We start from the raw sequence: 16847 nt of genomic DNA on the forward strand, positions 1-16847 counted from the left end.
AAGTAACATCTCCGGTGAGTGTACGCCACCCACTGGATTGTGGCCTCACTCCATCAGGGTTCAGAGAGTATCTCTGACCCAAGCATTAAGGCAGAGTCCTGTTGCAACGCCCTTTATCTGAGTCTGCTCCCACTCCCTCTGACGTCAGTGGGACAGCTCCCAGAATCAGCCTTTAAGAGTCACATATTATTGACCAAACCCCACCTTCCCCACGTTGTCAAACGTTGCCTGAGCTGGAAACGAGTGGGTCACCTACACTCACCTGCTTTGCCAACCACCGTAAATTTGGGAGTGGGGATAAACTGTCTTTGACCCTCTTCTAGCGCATATCCCAGCCTCGCCTGGAACACACTGTGAAACCTCAGTCAGCACACAGAATCATAGGGCTGGAAGGGATCTCACTAGGTCATCTAGTCCAGTCCCCTGCACTCAAGGCGGGACTAAGTAGTGTAATAACTAGTTGGTTCCTGACATGGCATGGTACCATCTGGCAAAATCCCTGTTAAACCGGGACTATTTGTTATTTCAGATTGCCAGTGTCTGCTTTGTTCTACAAACTCTCCAGTACAATGCATTGGTTCAGGGCAGTTTGTTCTCAGCCTGCGGCCCGTGGGCCTCTTGCAGCCCAATCAGCACGCAGCTGCGACCCATGTGACATCCTCAGGGCCATGCATGTAGTATTGGATGCGGCCCACATAACACATTGTGGGCTGCCTGTGCGGCCCACAATGGTAAATAGGTTGAGAACCACTGGTTTAGGGTCTGCATCACAGACCCTGCAATTGGCCAGCCACAATGAGGCTACCAATCTGCTCCTTACTTAGCTGTGCCGGAGCTACTGTGCTCATTAGAGGCTTGTTCTAAAGGGCCAAAGTTTGATCCCCGCTGATGACTCTGGTGTGGGCCTGGATAGTCATGGTGTCTTATGTAAGCAGAACTGGGGTGCTCGGCAAATAATATGTAGTGGCCCTGATCCTGAGGCGCTGAACACCCAAAACTCCCTTGGACATCAAAGACAATTAATAACCAAAGAGATGGTTTCAGGGGCAAAAGAGTCTCTCTTTTAAGCGGGATTGCTCCTTTAAAGCAGCAGAGGACAGGGCAGCTTCCATTTCTAATGATACGGGAGACGCTTAGGCCTCCATGAATGGCAGCGGATAGCCCACTGATGTTCAACAGGAGGCTGGCACATAGCAACCCCTGGGAGCACGGGGCCTTCACGGAGCAAACGAACTTTAGGCTGGTATCACTATTATTTGTTCAGCATCTTGGTTGTCACATTCCGCATCGTTCATTAGAAAACAGGCCAGCACTGTGACGGACAGCCAATATCCTGTAATACGCAGCGGCATTGTAGTCGTGTTATCCTGGATATTGGAGAGACAAGGTGGGTGAGGTAATATCCTTTATTGGACCAACTTTTGCTGGTAAGAGAGACAAGCTTTTGAGCTCACACAGAGCTCTTCTTCAGGCCTGTAATATCCTTGGGGAATGAAGATCAACTTTACTGGGAATTAAGCTAAACCTTATTGAATTAGGGTTAATACCTTTGGGGGTTTTTTGCATTAAAATTGCAATTGGATGTGTGTTATTGGGGTCATGTACGTACTTCCTCTAGTAGGGAGGGAGAATGCTCATATAGTTCTTCCGTTACCAACCCTTTGAACCCAACCCCCTCGAGAGGTGGACACGCTAGTTCAAACTGGATTCACCAGGGACCAATAGACAAAGAAAGGGCTTTTGGGCAAATAGCCTGGTTTTAAACTAGCTCAGGGTCTTCTTCCCGATCCAACAATTGGACAAGAACCATGAGCCATGGAGCGCTCCTCCAACTATTAGGGTAGGGTTGGAAAGACTGGACCTACTGAGCCCCCATAAGACTGGGGCTTGCTCTGAGCTGAAGCTGTGATAGAATCAGAGAAGTGCAGGACTGGAAGGGACCTCGAGAAGTCTTCTAGTCCAGTCCCCTGCTGAACATATAACCACAAGGAATCTCCCCCGGGGTAGGGGTCTGAAGGACTGCTCCTGCCAGAATCCATGCCAGGGTTGGGGTTAACTCTGGTTAGCTCATTAGGATGTGTGTAAGTTCTTTTATTGTTTTAAGATGTTTCCTCTCTAATGCTTTTCCCATAAGAATAAAGTAGGCTTGCATAGGAAGTGCTGTGTGGGAACCAATAACCGTAGCAATCACACTTGTTAACCAGCTCTGAAGAGAAAGCAAACAGGTGTCCTTGGGCATTTGGGCTTTGCTAGGAATAACACAACGAAGGCAGGGAACTGTGCAGACAGGCAATGCTGGGGAGCTGGAAGCATGAATGGGTGTTCGTGCTGGGCCACTGAGGGGAAATACAGGTGGTTGTCCTTAGCTGTGACCAAGACAATCTCAGCTTCTGCCCTGTTCTCTTCCTTCCCCAGCCTCCTCTATTTTTCCTGTATTTCTTTCTTCCTTCCTTTGGGTCTGTATTTCCGTCCCTGCAACTCCCATCCCTCCTAGCCTTCACACCTCCTTTCCTCCCCAGTCTGTCTGCTACAATGATCACTGAACAAATGCTGCCATTTAAAATTCCACCCGCCCACTTCGGAGTTAACCTCTCAGTGAAAGCTGGGGTGGCAGGAGGGCTCACACTGCTCAGAGCTATCGTTTCAGGCCCTCAACAGCCTCCCTGCTTTGGGTTATACGTGGCTCATACATGGAAGATCTTCTTTGCAACTAGGCGGGCCAAAGACTTATCTTTATTCAAAATGAGAGCATAACTGGTATAAGCCATGAGCACTGAATAAATGCAGTGGGCAGGCTGGCTAATGTATCGCTCTGTTCTCACCCTATACAAATGGGACCAATAATAATAATAAATGGCCACTGTCTCCTTGCTGCCCGTTGCCTCGTGTTTACGGGCCAGCATTTGTGTGTGATGCACCAGGCACACACATGTGATCTATGAACGGATGGGGAAAAAAAGATGACACTTTTCTGGCATCCCATTTAATTTATTCCAACTTTACGCAGTTCAGCTTTTCCAAAAGAGAAAGAAAAAAGCATCATGATTTCTAAACAAACCAAAAGGTACAAACTGCAGACGAGACCAGATGCTCCCGAGGTTTATGTGAAAAGCAGAACCACCTCCCCTTTGATGTTAACAGAAATCAGGTAGCACCGATTTTTACAATGACTAGGTTTTGCGCGAGTGCGCACACGCACCCACACACACACACCCACACAACATACACAAGAGATGACTCCTACCCCACCCTTTTTAATCTCCTTCACACTTCATCTCACAGATGGGTGAGCTGGGGGTTTAATTTCAGAGAGCAGCGCCCATGCTGTTTCCATGTGACATTTTGATCCCTTCCAGAATTTTTTTTCTGTTCATATTAACAACGCTAAACCTGGGTGTGATTTCGCCCTCCCCCTTGATGCTTCTTTTGTCCGTTACAGCTCAGCATCTGCATTTAAGAAGAGTCTGCAGTTGTTATTGGTAACTAAGATCATCTTTGTGTGTGTGTGTGTTCAAGTGCAGGTGATATTTACCAACTGAAGGCACTGGTAACTAACTACAAACTAGATCACAAGAAAGTACATTAAATGGAGCAGCAAATATTCACAGAGCAAAAGAACAAATGTTAAGCCTGGTCTCACTTCCTACCCCAGGATGGTGTTCTTGGATTTACCAAGTACGGTTTCAGTTCAACTACTATACAGCAAGGAAGTGGACAGAAAGCCTAAGCCCAGAGGTGTGTTACATGGTTCGGCACAGTGAAGGTCAGTTCACACGCCCTCCTTTCATTTCAGCTGGTCACAATTTTGTGCAGCTTTAACCCCTCTCCCACTTCTATGGGCAGCACATGATGCACACAAGATAACACAGCAGCTCCTCAAAATGACTCAGATGCATCAGTGGATGGTGGCTCTTTTACGCCTTAGGCTGCTTCCCCATTGAGCTGCTCCACGTTTCCCCATGAGCAGACATTCTGCCACCTGAAAGCTCTTCCAAAGCACTTGTCCATCTTCAGCATGCCTGTCCGGCAGAGCCATTGTTGGCTCCAAACTCCCCATGGGCAGTCCACGTGCTTTGCCCTATCTTTTAAATCCCATTCCTTTCCTTTCAACTAATCACCACCTTAGAAATGAACCAACTTCCACATGCAAGCTGCTGTACAAGTTACTCAGAGGAGTTCGACACAAGGAAGCGGTGGAGATGTCTGATCTTCCTCTTTGAATATATTTTTTTTTAAATCCAACGATTACTCTAAGTGTAAGGACCTAGTAATTGTCCTGCAAATGTCACAGGTATGAAAAGAAAATCTCATGGCTTATTCTCAGCTTGTGTGTGTTTCATACAGAAACAAATCAATGTGTAAAGTAACGGTAGAGAGACATCATCTGTTCCTGGGAACTGATCTTCCAGTACAACATCACCAACAGTTCCTGGAATTGTGTTTATTAAATCTATGAGAGAGACAGAGAGAGAGACAGACACAGAGTGTGAGCGTGTGCGTGCGCACGCAGGGAAGGGAGTGTGGCGGGGCTTTCCAAAGCACTCTCTATATACTGCACTTTACTTACAAAAGGTGTGTGCTGAATGGCTGATGCCCCCGGCAACATATGAGGGACGTTGGCAGCCACTTGGAAGTGTGGGTTTTAGATGGGTTTTTGCTATTTAGAAAAAGAGGGGGAGAGAGACAGACACTCCCTGGATTGTTACCCTAAATCTGCAAGAGCCCTCCTCTCTCTGCAATTTAATTCTTGCTCCTTCAATTAAAAAAATGTAGGGCCCGATCCTGTGAAATACTGAGCACCTGCAATTAAATTAAATTGCAGGTGGTCAGCGTCTCTCAGGATCAGGCCCTTAATTACCACCTTATCAGCAAGGCTCCTATCCACAAGAAGTGAGATTGCCCAGGAGATTGCGGGACTGGATTGTTAAGATTTAGGTTATAGAGATACTGAGAACTATCCACTCTCAGGGAAGTCTATGAGAACTGAAAGTGCTCAGCATCTCTGGGGAGGTGGCCTCAAGTGCAATGCATGGGGCTGGCTGTACAGTCTCAATTCCTTTCTCTCTCCATTGCCTCCCTGGAGGAGGGGGATGGGAGCTGCACACTGGCGTGATCCAGCTGGGAATTCCCCTCCTTTCCTACCCCACCACCACAACCCGCTTCATGACAAACCGAAAGAGCAGCTTGGCAATAGGGACAGGTTGACAGGACTTGAGCAGGAGGTGATGCGTATTATTTACATTCTTTGGTCTTGGGGGGGCAAAGATTTTCATTCATCTTGTTTTGAGCATTATCACTTAGGCTCTTTGGAGACACCCGGGGAGCTCAGGACTCTACATTCAACAGGGCTGCTTGGTTTTCACCTGGGCCTCCCGCGTAAGCTGTGTTTTCCTTGCACTATGCTATCGCTTTGCAGTGGTGGGGCTAAGTGGGCCGAGGGGGACTCTGGAAGCACGTGGATGCTTAGTACGCTGCCATAGGGCAGAGCTGACAGAAGACAAAGCTTTGTCTCTCATTGACTTTACACGAAAGACCAAAGAAAAGCAATTTCTGCTCCTTCCCCCCTTGCAAACCACCCTGCACCCCGGTCCTTCCCCAGCAGGCTGAAGGCAAGAGAAGAGGGCCACAGGCAAAACACAAAGCCAGTCTTTTCCAGGACATAAATAGACTTGCTGAAACCCATGTAAAATCCAGCACCGGGGCCAGGCTGAGCTGTCTCCAGTGAGCAGGAACACATCCATCTACTGCGTGCGCAGGGCATGTGCTCCCTGCTCCTCCTGTTCATGGGCCGTGTAGAAGAGGTGGCACTCAGGGTCTCCGCGGATGGTAGGCGCTCCCTGGATCACTTTCCCAGTGATGGGATTCACACACCAGCACTCTCCTCGCTGACCATTCACAGACATCTTGCACTGGGGAGAGGGGGGGGAAGAGGGGCGAGATGGACATGGTTACCGGGTGGAAAAGACACTGAACAGCAAATAGCTTCAGAGCCCACATGTCGGAGAACTGGCCTCCAGCTGAAGAATGAAATCAGAAGCCTGGTAAGAAACGGATACAGACTCCTTCGCTTCTTACACTAATAATAATTAACACTGAGGTTTGCAGCCTGGATCCCGACTCCTCCCAGTGAGGAGAAGCTTGGAACCAATCTGACATGTTGACCCATGACCGAGCTGCTACAGGGCCATGCTTGGAGCCTGGGGCATGCTTGGAGAGGGGAGTGTTTTGTTCAGGCCCATCTCTGTCTTTACTATAATATCTTTCCTTCTGAAAGAGCCCAAGATGCTTTGGGCCTGAACACACACACACATACTGCAACGCAACCACCTCGGGGGTGGAGAACGGCAGCCATAACACTGCACACTGGTGAATAAGCACCGGCCAAGGGCACCAAGCAAACCCTGCTCTTACTAAAAGGAGCATGAGATCTTTAGCGTCTACACAGAGCAGACAGGGCAAAACATCCCTGTCTGGATCCTTTCTCAGTGTGAGCCACTGCCACCCACATCCCCCTGAGACTTCTGGAGGGCCAAGCAGTAGGGTGACACCCTGCAAAGGGACACTCCCTCTCCTGGCTGCAACAGCTTAGTGCCAATTCTCCTGCAGCAGCGAGTAGCACCCTGTGGGGCCCAATGCCCTTAGCAGCTGCACTAGGCCTCATGGGGAGCTTACAGCCCCAGCGTCTTAGTGCAGAAGAGGGAATATTTCTCTGCTCCTGCAACTCTCTGGCTCCCTGCCCCTGCCTGGAGAGGGCCCTGGGCAGCAGGCCCAGGCCCAGGCCCTGCCCTGCATGGCAGCACCCCCGCAGCACCAGGCGCCTATGGTGACCGGCGCTGTCAATATATACGGCAGAGGTTCAGTCAGAAAGACTTGGAGCCTGTGTACACTTTAAAGTTGAACCGGAGCCACTTTCTGCAGCTGGACTGAGGGACAAAACACGAGCCATTCAGGAAAACAAAGGGAGTCCCTCATGCGAGACCCCTTCCAGGCACCCCGGTCCTGAGTGCTGGGACACAGGAGGGACTGGAACTGCTTTTGTTGGCAATTAGGTTTCCAGACTCAGGGCAGCAAACAAAAAGGAGCTGACCCCAGGGCACTTGGCTCTGGAAACACAGATGGAAGGAAAGTGCAAGGTGACCTTGGACTGCTGGGCCAGATGGAACCCAAGGACAGCCATGAGCAGTGCTCCAGGCTCGGGGACGAAAAGCTCCCAGCGAGAGCTAAAGTCTCCCAGACAAGCTCTGCAACAGCAGTAACAACAACATGCTGTCCTTTCCCACCAAAGATCTCAAAGCACTTAACAAACAAGAATTAAAAGAGCCTTTTGTTGTCCCCGGGAGTTAGGTCTACTGATGGGGAAACTGAGGCCCAGAGAGAGGTAGGGACTTACCGAGGGCCACACAGCTCATCTGTGGCAGATCCAGGATTGGAACTTAAGTGTCCTGAGACCAGGCCTAACCACAAGACTAACCCTTCGCCATTGAAAGGGCATGGGCTGGGGTTTTGTGCCTACTCTTTGAATGGTATTGCGCATGCCCTCCTCGCCACACAGCAGCAAGAGGGCTTATGGGCATTTACAGTGAACATCCTGCAGGGACTCAGGGCCCAATCCAGCAGCCCTTACTCTCATGATAGGACCCTTCCTGGAGTCCATGGGGCTGCAATGTTCAGATGAGGAAGGGCTGCCCAGGTAGGTCTTAGGATAACATGGAGTGCGATTGAAAACCGCACTCCAACCAAACTCTGCTTTCATTGAAGTCAGTGGAACTGCACTAGGAGCTATGTTAGGCCAATGCTGAGTGCAGATGAAAAATCGCACCCTTAGGCCTTGTTAAAATGCCCATGGTGATGGACAGCACATGCAGAAGCTTCGTTAATTATCCTCCCCTGTCTATATTGTGCCCTCTCTTTTCGGAAGGTACAGCTCTCACACTGCCCCTACCCTTCCCATCTCCAGCCAGTCCCCAGGAGTATCAGTGGGAGACGCACTCAGGAAATAGGAAGAATAGGTTACTTGGGCCAGTACTTTGTTCAGACGATGGGAAAGTTCCAAACAGGGCCGGGGGCCATGAGCGTGGGGTATCATCACCCTTTTGCTTCCGAGAGCAGGCTCAGAGGCCCACAGCTCAGCTGAGGACCTTTCTACAGGTTGCTCCAGCACCCACTGACACCAAGAGCAAAGCCCCCATTGACTTTACTGAGGTAGGATCAGACCTAATTAGGGCTCCGTCCTGCAAGGAGCGGAGAGTCTCCAACCAGGGCTGAGTGCTCTCAACTCCCATTAAAAATCAATGACAGCAGGATCAGCCCAGATTGGACGAGAAGTGAAACGTTCCCCAGCGGGCTGGTCCCCTGGCAGCTCCAAGCACAGAGGAGGCCAGAATGCAGCAGCTGGCCTGTCTCACAGTTCTCTCTTCACTAGGGAGTTCTGGGGAAGGATTCGCTGCTATTTCCAGTATCTAGCTGTTTGTCCTTTAGGGCAAAGCCCCCCCCCCCCCCCCCCCGCCATTTCTCGGGCATGGTCTCCTCTCAGAAATCCACTTTTTAGAGAGGCTTTTTCTTCCCAATGCAAGTGAAACCTGTACTGCATTGGGCTTATTCCAGCCTAGATTCCTTCAGACAGATAATCCGTTTCAGGCGAATTAGCCAGGTCGATGGGGTGTGGTCATTCCAAGATAATTACAGCCCTGGAAATCCAGCTGGGCCATGTGCCGCTTCATAGCCCCAAGGGCAAGGAGTTGAGATTACCTCAGAGCCACCACACCCTTCTGTCATGTTCATATCCACAGTGGTCAGTCCAGACCCCAGCTCAGCAAGGGAGTGCCTAAGGGAAAGTGAATGATCAAGCACTGGGACATGTCTCCTTAAGGCATCTCCTAGGTATTGATAATACAGAGGCCACTGAGGGAATGGCATGCACATCCAGGTGCAGTCCAAAGTCCTATATGATCTGGATCCTGACGGCATGAGAGACACCGCTCTTCCCAATGCGCCATCATGGCAGTTGAGATTAGATGGGATGCTCTCTCAGTTGCCAACTTTCCCGCAGTAAATAAGCCCCCCGACTTTCAGAATAAGCCAAAAATCAAGTTAATCCCATTTCAAAACAAGGCCAAAACAAGCCAATCTCCAACGCTCTATGTGATTAGATCCCCCCGGCATGCAGTCTGGGACTGTGGTGGGCCCACTGGGCACCCCTGACTCTCTCTCTCCCCCCATTGCCCCTGCTTGCCGGGAGCCAATCCAAAAAAAAAAAAAAAAGAAGCAACAAGCTACAAGCCAAAAACAAGCCAACAAGCAACTCACAAGCCAATTAAGCCAAAAACAAGCCCAATTTCACCATTTTTTCATGGGTTTGGCATGTCTGGATGCTCTCCCGAACAGTGGCTAGATCTGACCTTGTGGGGACAAGGCATTCTCTACAGAGGGTGTCTGGCTATGGAATTTGCTTTGCCTGTTGGTATGATAGTGCTGACAGTTTATTGACCTACAGGCTAGGGTGTAAAGCTCACTTGTTCACTTCAGTTTTTGGCAGGGATTGGAGGGAAGATTGTCCTGTTATTCTAGTTACAAAGAAGATATTGCATGGATAGGAAGGAGTAGAGAGAAAAACAATAGATATGATGAGGAGGTGGAAGGATAGATTGATGAGTGGCAGTGTGGCCTAGTAGCTAGAAGAGTGGACTGGGATTTAAGACACTAGGGTTCTAATCCTAGCTATGCCACTGGCCTGCTGAGTGACCTCGGACAACTCACTTTACTGCTCTGTGCCTCAGTTTCCCCACCTGTAAAATGGGGATAATGATATTGAGCTCCTTTGTAAAGTGCTTTGAGATCTGCTGATAAAAAGTGTTATAAAAGATCTCGGTATTACAGAGAGATTAAGAGAATCTTATCTGCCCAGCTAGTGAGACACTGAGGAAGAGGAATTATTTGGGGTGATACACATGGGTAATGGAACAAAATAACTAAAGGAAAATATAAACTGAATGACAGGATATGCTTCTTATCAATGAGGTCTAAGGAAAGAAATGGAAGCCTCTTTGGGAATTTTAAAACTAGACTGCGTGCTGGTTACACTCCCCAACTACTGAGTCAACAAGACTGCTTTTCCCTATCTTCGGGTTGTCTACTGCCACCTATCACCATAGCCCATAATCCCCCAACACTGTACTGGGAGGCAACACCTGTTCTTTCCTGTGGAGACCTTTCACCTGAGCCTGCTAGCTTACGGCTAGCTTACAAGATCACGGAAATCCCGTTAGTGGGGAGGGGTTGGGGCAGGCTGGCGGCACGAAGTTCACACTGGTCTCCTGCTGACAGATGAATGGCAGGCCCAAAGTCAAGAGGTTGGTTTTCAAAGTAGCAGACTTATCCTCGGACAACATTCAAATGAAACCATTTGGGTTACACCACACAACAGATGCAGCTATTTTGTCTAGTGGATGGTGCTTGACTACTAGTCCGCACTCCTGCCTGACCTGTTCCCTGATTCTTCCTTCATATTATAATTATTAGCATATATACAGATTCCGCTCTCTTCGCTCATCCCCACAAAATAAATACAATGCAATATCCCAGCACTTGATCAAATGCATATGTAATAAAACATCTCTAAATCTCTTCCTGTCCTAACCCTTGTCCTCCTGCTATCTATCTCCTCTTTGTTCATTATCCCGTTATTTGCTATTACATCATGTCTCCTTGGGACAACCCCGTGAAATGCTTTAAGTGGGCACTAGCAGGTGACTAACAAGGCAGAATAAAGCTAGCCATTGGGGATCTGATGGGCTGGGGGGTGTGAAGTAGCAGTGAGGGTTCAGGCCACTCCATTCGTGTTACAAAGGACAGGGAGACACACGCATGCAGTGTTGTTGTAGTTGTTTTGGTCCCAGGATATTAGTGAGACAAGGTAAATTTAGATTAAAGGAGGAGATGTGGGCATTTAACATGGATTACTCCACTGCACCGAATGCCCCCCTCTCAAGAGCACCCGATGTTGGTGGAGAGAGCCTGTTCTTGATCCCTGTTGATAAATGCTTCTTTGAAGCCTGTAGTAAGAATTTGGCTGCATGGAGAACTGGCCTTTATAACACTTTCCCATATCCAGATTGATTTACCTTCTAAAGGACTGCACTGATCGATGGTCAATTGCATTCACTTTGACAGCTATGCATGGCAGGGGTTCGCAGAGAAAGAGGCAGTTAGAAAATTATTTTTTAAATATTCCTTTTGCAGTAGCACCCAAATGGTAGCATGTGTTTTCCAAATACAGAAGACGACACACTCCCATCCCAATCAGCTCTCTGTGGAGCCAGAGACTAAACATTGCTGAGGCTAACATGCACTGCCCTCTATTGAATGGACTCAGAACTGCTCAGCTGTGTGTCAGAAGCCCTATACTGATAAAATCTAATGGAACTCATATGCTAGGGACTCATCCTTCTGGAGCATGGTAGATGCAAGTTCTATCCCCCGCTGCTTTTGTGAAGCTCCACATGGCCATGGTGTACTGCACAGTAACAGTCACGATACTCCTAAGTGACTATGGATCCAGTACAGTATTCAGGGTGGGGAGGGGAAAAATGTGCATTTTTATCAGTTTTGATAGTTATTAACATTCAGTTCCACGTTGTTGGTTTTTTTAAAGTGTATAAACTTCCATTTTTGCACTAGCAGAAATTTTAAAATCCCCTGTAATACTAATTATGTATTAACCGCGTAATGATGGCAGAAGTCAAGATTCATGAGCAATTCAGAAACAGTCATATCTCAGGTAGCATAATCATTTCTTAATCTTTTGTTTTTAAGCACCGCCGAGCAGACTGTGCTGCAAAACACGCGCAATGATTCTATGTATCCCACTGAACTGGCACTGATGGAATTACAATGCATGTTTAGGCCCCACCTCTTCAGCTGGGACCCCAATGCATGTTTATTCACAATGCAGTACATGTACCCAGGAGCAAAAAGATAATGGGCTTCACAGTTGCCACAGCTCCCCTACAGAGGGAGGGCATGCAGAGTGATTCATAACCCCGCTGCATGGCACAGCTGGACTCGGGTCTAGCTCTTCAGTCGCAAAGCCAAAGGGAACCGATACCCATTTTGTCAGAAGTCCTACTCCTCGTCAGGTGTTGAAAAGCACGGCACAGTGTCTGCCGCTACCTTTGCTAACTGCTGCACACCACCATGTTACTCATGCCTGGAAGTCTTGTAATGCAGCCTTCAATTATTATTATTGCCAAAGAGGCTGTGTTTGTGGTTAAAGCATTGTATCTAAAACACCCAGACACCGTAAAGCCACAGGTTCAAGGCATGGAAGGGCCAGCTCAGTCCTCCCTCTTTCTGAGGCTTATTCACGGAGTCTGGTGCTGTGTGCAGGAATGGGCTGTCTGTCTGTTCTGCCTGCACATTAAAGATCCCAGAACACTTCTGGTAAAAGTTGAGGTTTTTCCTGGTGTCCTTGGCCAATGTTTTCTTTCCCTGTGCAGCGGTGTGAGAACACTGGGTGCTGGGCTCCCCATCAAAGGTGCTGTATGTAGGTAGGTTATGAAGGGCTTTGGGATGAAAGCTGCTGTATAAATGCTAAAAGCAGAGGGCCTATCAGGCCAAAGTCATCCTTTTCCTGTGTGGCCCATCCACCTTTCTTACTACAACTCACTAGCCAAGGGGTCAAACCCATCTACTGACTTAGCGGACTCTGGGCCCAATAGATGTCTTCAGAAAGGTGACAGATCTCAGCCATGATCTTCTTGGAAGGATGTACCCCAGGACTCCAATTCAACATCCTTCACAGAATCCTGGTAACTTGGAATCGGCATCACTCTTGTAGTAGAAAACTACTGAACTTTGGCATAAATCCTTATACCCCAAACTTCCTGTCATTCTTTCAGGGTTTCCACAGGCTAGGGCATCTGTAGGGTTGTACAACACACCACAGAGCTGTCCTCCTCCCCCCCCTACGCACAGTTTAGTGGGACCCAATCAGACCAAAGGTCTGAACGTTTCATTTTTCTCCCATTTTGGGGAGAATGGGAGACTAAAACCCTTCCTCTTTCCTGTGCCAAGTCACAAGTATGTAAGTGTGGAACTCTGCACTGAAAGAGCTGCACAAACACGTTTAAGTAATTATCAAACAATCCTGCTATGATTAAGCAGCTAGAGAAATTGATTTATGGGGGAGAGCAAAAGGAGTTAATGCGTGGTGTCTGACAACCTTTACACAAGTGTGGGAAGGGCTTGTAAGAGAGAGTAATGATTGGACACCCAAAGTTATAAACCAAAGGGTCTCGGATGAGAAGAAAGAGAAAGTTAAGGCTCAATATCCGGAGAAACTTTCAAGCAGCGAGAGCTAGAAGGCTGTGGGATAATCTCCTAAAGGAAGGGGTGGAAGCCCAATTGCTCTGCATGTTAAAGAGTAGCCTGCACAGAGCACTAGGGAATAATCCTGCACTGGCCCCTGGGGAAAGATTACCTGTGACCAGCTAGGACTCTTCTGGCTCATATAAATGCCAAGTAAAATGACAGTTAATGTCCCTAGCTCCTGTCTAGACCTGTGGCCTGGCTCCTGGGGTTATGATGAAGCATTGCATGCTAGGACCCATGTTCTCTGAGGGCAGTACCTACGTACACAAGTTGAGGGCTGGTGTGAGCTGCCATTTTGTTCGCCCACGTCCTCCAATGGAGGAATGGCTGAACACTGACCTCAAAGTAACACTGAACGGTCAAACCCCAAGCGAAGGCGCACGCTTGCGGCGACATGCGCACAGGGTAGCCCAGCCGCTCTCCGCACTTGCCTGTTTGAGATTGTAAAAGCCTCGCTTGTCACAGTTGGGGATGTGCAGGGAGTAGAGGTGCTCCAACGGGCCACGCTCATCTGGCAGACGCATGGTGGAGATACGTTCCAAGACCTGATCCAATTCCTGCTGGCAGGGGGTCTGAAAAAAGGCCAAGAAAGCGAGGGAAAAAAAATTAAAATCAGGGAAACAGCAGGTTTCAGCCAAAACAAAAGAGAGGACAAATCCTTTCCCCTTTCTCTGACGTATGCAGGGGAAGGTCAAGGCCCCTGACAGCCACCTAGCAGGAAGAGGTATTGTTTCACTATTCTCACTCAGCACAGCCTTCAGGTTGCTCTCAACAAGCAAAGAGAAAAAAAAAAATCCCTTCAGAAGCACTTGGAGCATTTACCAGCACAGCTAGTTTTTCCTATAAGGGGCCCTCTGTCAAGGTTGTTCAACCTTCGAAGAGGGTCCCTCAAACATTATGACACATTGGCAAGTTGCCCAGAGACCCTGGCACTATATTAGCATGTGTACTTACATACAGCAATCAAGCCTTCATACACAATCATTTTAACATTAGCTTTACTTGTATTTCCCCTGATAGATTAACAGAAACTGCCTGTGGGTTGAATTCACTAGCAATAAAATACCCACAGCAACAGCTTTGTCTTTAAGCCAATTTTACTGGGGGGAGGGTTGGGGGGGAGGGCTTCACATTGACAGAAGGCACAGCTCTTTACGAACACTACTGCAGCAGGCTGGGATTTTCAGTGGAATTTAAGGAAGTTAAATGCCTAACTCCTATTAAATTTCAATAGGATTTAGAGGCCTAACACTCTTAGACACCTTTAACAATTCCAGTCTTAGGCCTCTATTAGGTAGAATTAAAAAGATTGCACTGCCCAAGGTAATCCAGACTGAATCTATGGGGTGGATCTCAATGCAGTCTCCTGCAATTTTATGGAACTCAGTGGGATAAAATCTGGGAAAACACCGTAACAGAGAAATCGTAGCCTGCAGGCCAAATGTTCAAAAAGAGCACCAGCAATATATTCTGGGATGTCCAGGGAGCTGGATGGAACGAGGACTGGCCAAAAAGGTTCCACAGGCATAGACGGGAAGATTTCCCACGCTACAAAAAAACAGTGGTTTGAGCATTGGCCCGCTAAACCCAGGGTTGTGAGTTCAATCCTTGAGGGGGCCATTTAGGGATCTGGGGCAAAAATTGGGGATTGGTCCTGCTTTGAGCAGGAGGTTGGACTAGATGACCTCCTGAGGTCCCTTCCAACCCTGACATTCTATGATTCTATGAACAAAATGTCTGTGAGTTGCATCACAGCATAGAAATAAAAACACTATGTGCACCTAACAGCTACAGAAATTGACTTTTTTTTTTTTTTTTTTGGAAGTTGTGTATACACTCAATATTGCGGCTGCTGAAGTAAGTGGTTATATGGTACAACTAAATTTTTTATCTTGTTGTCAATATAATATCCAGGTGAGACTATGTGAAAGCAGAATCATAGAATATCAGGGTTGGAAGGGACCTCAGGAGGTCATCTAGTCCAACCCCCTGCTCAAAGCAGGACCAATCCCCAATTAAATCATCCCAGCCAGGGCTTTGTCAAGCCTGATTTTGTCAAGAAGATTTTTGATAGTCAAAAGTCCCAATCCCTGTACTTATTTTATTTAAATATATATATTTTAGGATTTAGGCCCTGTGTTATATTGTTAATTTTCAAGGAAAATAACAAATCTCTAGTTAGTGATGTTAGTTTAGCTAGCTGTGCTGTAATGGTTTATCTTTGGGTAATTTTCCCTCTGATATTCACCCCTTCTTGTTGACGGCTGAGAATAGGCCACTTCCACCTTCACTGAATTGGCCTCGCTAGGGACCCCCCCACTTGGTAAGGCAACTCCCATCTTTTCCTGCGCTGTAATATATATATACTGTTTGCTGTATTTTTCACGCCATGCATCTGATGAAGTGGGTTTTAGCCCACAAAAGCTTATGCCCAAATAAACTGGTTAGTCTCTAAGGTGCCACAGGGACTCCTTGTTGTTTTATCTTTGGAATGTTACTCAGTAAAAAGAAACCTGTAACTGCTAGTTCTGTGTGTGTAGAGCTGTCTTATGGGAAAGACTCATACTTGATTCTTAAAAGGAGCGAAGAAAGTGAACCCTATTTTTTCATATTGAGAGTGTTCCTATAGAAAGTCCAGCTGTTGTGTCTTACAGGGATATGAATTCATGGTCTGTGCAGACACCTTAAGTCAGCCAGAGGAGTTCTGTAGCACAGAAGGGTAAGTAACTCGATTTACCTCCCATCTATGTAGGTTACATGGCACTGGAGGAGAATCACATCGGACTGTATTTCTTTTAAGATGCTCCAGTGATTCTTCCCTATGGCCTCCTCCCTTTTTGGATTTTGGGTAGTTCCAAGGCCCATTATACAAGGAATGTCTGACTGTACAATTTCCCACAGCCCCTACTAATCAGCTACCTTTTCCCATTACTTGGCACAGCCTACAACTTGCTGCCACCCTTTCCCTTTTCTACCTCCCCTTCGATTTGGAAAATGCAAGGCCACCTGTGAGGAGCGAGCTCCCCAGGCCCCTCACACACTCCCAGAGCACAAACGCTTTGGAGCGAGTCTTAAAATCATTTTAATACTCTACTTCGCCAGTCTGTGTCAAAAACTTTCAGGGACTCAAACTTTGCTTGGCACAAGGCCAGGCAGAGCAGGCAGAAGCCAACTAGATCAGTGTTTCTAGCAATTATAAACAGACAGAGTGGGAGGAAAGCCCCTTGTAACATGGCTGCTCCAGGGTGATCCAAAAGATGTGAGCACAGGAGTGGCCTGTGTTTCCTCAACTCAGCAAACCGGAGAAGATCAAAACCTGAATTAGAAAAGTCACTACAGGAGGGACCAGAGACTGCCTGGGATTCTCACTTCTGCTGGGTGAACTAAACCAGTAAGTGAGTTGACTGATATCCAGGATCATTAAGGGGCCAATCCTCTTTCCTGTGCCCAGCCAGCATACCCAGTGTGGGGCAGGGGAA

The 16847-nt window shown here is 47.8% G+C and overlaps 1 protein-coding gene across 2 annotated transcripts in view; it reads right to left on the reverse strand.

The window, feature by feature from the left end:
• Positions 1–2967: 2967 nt before the first annotated feature.
• Positions 2968–16847, reverse strand: part of IGFBP2 (insulin like growth factor binding protein 2) — a 109567-nt gene continuing 95687 nt past the window's right edge. Inside the window, exons 3-4 of one of the 2 annotated variants that reach the window (XM_073304996.2) lie at positions 13800–13940; positions 2968–5909 (exon numbers count right to left, since the gene is read on the reverse strand). In XM_073304996.2, coding sequence (XP_073161097.1) covers positions 5742–5909; positions 13800–13940 — 309 coding nt within the window. In that variant the 3' untranslated portion in view covers positions 2968–5741. The other variant, XM_073304997.2, reaches the window with a different exon arrangement.

The sequence above is a fragment of the Lepidochelys kempii genome, chromosome 11 (assembly GCF_965140285.1).
Source record: "Lepidochelys kempii isolate rLepKem1 chromosome 11, rLepKem1.hap1, whole genome shotgun sequence".
In the NCBI taxonomy this organism is placed as follows: Eukaryota; Metazoa; Chordata; order Testudines; family Cheloniidae; genus Lepidochelys; species Lepidochelys kempii.